At 43.8% G+C, this 2,959-nt stretch overlaps 1 protein-coding gene across 1 annotated transcript; it reads left to right on the top strand.

The window, feature by feature from the left end:
• Positions 1-244: 244 nt before the first annotated feature.
• Positions 245-1,434, top strand: MRPL32 (mitochondrial ribosomal protein L32; the record flags this gene model as incomplete). The annotated part of the gene is made up of 2 exons (XM_010175954.1): positions 245-426; positions 1,180-1,434. Coding segments are annotated over 2 exons (437 nt in total), but the record flags the coding sequence as incomplete, so codon positions are not given.
• Between the last annotated feature and the right edge of the window lie 1,525 nt (positions 1,435-2,959).

The following is a 2,959-nucleotide window of genomic DNA, read 5'->3' as shown; positions in this document are numbered from 1 at the left end:
GGGCTGTTAGAAAAGCAAAACATATGTATTTAATCCTAATGTATGCCAGAGCTTCCAGGGAGGAGCAGCCACAGCTTCTCTGGGCAACCTGGGACACTGTCTCACCACCCTCACACCAAAGAATTCCTTCCTTGTATCCAGCCTCAATTTACTCCCTTTCAGTGTCATCTGTGCCGCGTTTCCTCAGCTGCACGCAAAAAATGCGGGGTTAGTTGTACTGAATTACCTTTCTTTTATCCTTCAGGACCAGCACTAGCTGTCCAAGCTCCAGCTTTTCTTCCCCAACCAGTAAACGACAGCAGCGAAAGTAACGAGGCGCCGAGCCTGTTGGATGGCATCGTGTGGATGGCGGCGCCGAAGAAGCGGCGCACCATTGAAGTGAACCGCTGCAGGAGAAGAAATCCCAACAAGCTTATAAAAGTCAAGGTAATCCCCACATTTCTATGCCCTTGCCACCTTATTCACTGCAAGTAGTTTTCTTAATGGCCAACAAGCGTGCTGGAGGAAGATTTACACCAGTTGTTTTTCATCTCACTTATTTTAGAGAATCATTATGGTGGTTAATACTGACTGAATACTTTCCAGGCTGGATGAGGCTTTGAGCAACCTGGTCTAGTGGAAGGTGTCCCTGCTGATGGCAGGGGGGTTGGACCTGGATGAGCTTTAAGGTCCCTTCCAACCCAAACCATTCTATGATTCTATGAAAAAGCTTTCTGGGATTTGTTTATAAATAAGCTTAAAAGACATTGTCATCCTCAAAATGCTTTGTTACAGGGACATTCATCGTGTGTGGCAGTAGTCTTTGGTTAAATAAACTGACAGTTTAGGTGCAAGCCAACAAAATGTATGAGTTTTAATTAAACAGGTAGTAAAAATGGAAAAGATTTATATCTCCTGTGCATCTAATTGAGCTGAAAGGTCTTTAATCTGCCAAACATCAATAGGCACAATGGTTTAGGTACTGATTTCACAGGCTGTTTTTAGTAGTGAACATTTGACATAGCAATAGGTTACAGAAGGATTACTTTAGAAGATAGAAGAATAAATTTTGAAGAGGCAATTGAAGTTTTCTGGTATGTCATGTGACATTTTTAGTAGGTTATGGTTGTTCCCTGTTTCTTTTGTTGGTGTTGTGCAGATTACAAATATTTCCACTGTCTTTGTTTTGTTTTGTTTTAGACGAACATAGATGTTTGTCCAGAGTGTGGAAACCTGAAACAGAAACACGTGCTTTGTGGCTATTGTTACGCAAAGGTCAAAGCAGAAACTCGACTGATACGGCTGGAAATGCAGAAAAAAGAAGGAGGGCCCTTTAATGCTCCAGCTGTAGAAACCGTCGTCCTTTATGAGGGAGAAAAACCCCCGGGAAAAGATGAGGGGAAACGGATCATTGAAAGAGCCAGGAAACGTCCCTCTTGGTTTGTTCAGAATTGATGAATTTCAGCTCAGAAATAATTGTTCACAGCTGATGCTGACCAAAGCAGTCGCTGCAGCAAGAGAGCTGGTGATTTTCAAGAGCGTTTTCCTCGTTCACTCACTGTTGGTGCAGAAAAACCCGTGAGGTTTTGGGACACCCGCTGGAATGGTGCAGTCAGGTGGCGTTTCTGTCGCACGCAGTGGGAAATGCTTCTCGGTGACACGTCACAGCAGTCAACAATTAAAGAGAAATCAGGATCTATGTGGGGTTTGGATACTGAGTGATTTGTATGCTGATGTTCTCTGCTGCTTTTGTAAATAACATTTTCTTTTTTTTTTTAAACAAAGGGAAAATATTCACGGTTGTAAAATAAAGCGTGTTCAGTTTCCCCAGGAAATCTGCTTTCTGGTTTTGGCTGCTGCTTTTTTGGAGGGGGAGGGAAAACAAACAAAACAAAAGGACAGGGGGAGAATTTCAGAACCAATGTTGATTAGAGAAAAAGGGTGTTTACAAGGAAAGCTCCAGTTCATCTGATAATTGCCATGGCTCTTAACAGAATCTGCCTGGATCACTCTGCTGTTTGAGATACTCGGTGATATTCCTATTTTTGGAGCAAAATAGTGGTTGCCATGTAGTATTTGCACTTTTTTTGTGTCCTGGGCTGCAGGTTAAGTGTTTCTTGTTGTTAGTATACAAAATAATTTTCTGGCTTAAAGGGATATGGAAAGCCTTTTTTTCCCCCCCTCAAATCAAAGTGCACTTGATTTCTTGAGTGAAATAACAAAATGAAACGTGATGACTGGAAATCTGTAAATTTGACAAGTATCAAAGCTGATTCTTTGCAGCTGTTGCCTTGAAGTAACCTGAGTGGTCATTGTGTGCTTGGAAAGCCAGGAAGAGCAGTTGTGCTTTGAGTCTCCTGCAGAGCTGGGGGCAGCTCTGCCCTGTGCTGAGCACGGGTACTCCTCAGGGATGCAGTTACAGCACCTGGCTGTGGATTTTCCCTTCGCTTTTAGGCCCAAAGCAGCAATGTTGCATTTAAGACACAGAGTTTTCATTTTTCAGATTGTGATTTCAATACACAGGTGGTACTTTTGATCTTCTGGCTCAGCCAGTCTCGTAGCTGTTTGCTGCTGAAAAATGCAAGCTTGCCCCTAGCCCTGGCTAGGTTGCCCCTGTGCTTCCTTGGCACTCAAGCATATCTGCTCCTGTGCTGTCCTGGGTTGGGGAGCTTTGCTGACAGAGAAGAGATCCAGAGAAATCCCTGGATTTCTACAGCTTGGTTTTTAGCAGGTACCTCCCTGTAGCTCAGCTCATGTCAGGGTCAGGAAAGTAGGAACACACAAGTGGAGGACGCAGGGCCACGCTTTCCAGAGTAGCCTTGGTTTGTACATGGCTGAGCTAATTACACCTGCCTAAGGAGTGGGCTCGTGTGTGCTGTAACACTTCACTTCTCCTTTCCTTGCTCTGGATTCCATGTTCATAAGGGCACTTAATGACAAAACAAGGGGAAATGGGTTTAAGCTGAAAGAAGGGAGGTTT

The sequence above is a fragment of the Antrostomus carolinensis genome, unplaced genomic scaffold (assembly GCF_000700745.2).
Source record: "Antrostomus carolinensis isolate BGI_N321 unplaced genomic scaffold, ASM70074v2 scaffold25149, whole genome shotgun sequence".
Lineage (NCBI taxonomy): Eukaryota > Metazoa > Chordata > Aves > Caprimulgiformes > Caprimulgidae > Antrostomus > Antrostomus carolinensis.
This window is presented reverse-complemented; position numbering and strand designations above follow the sequence as displayed.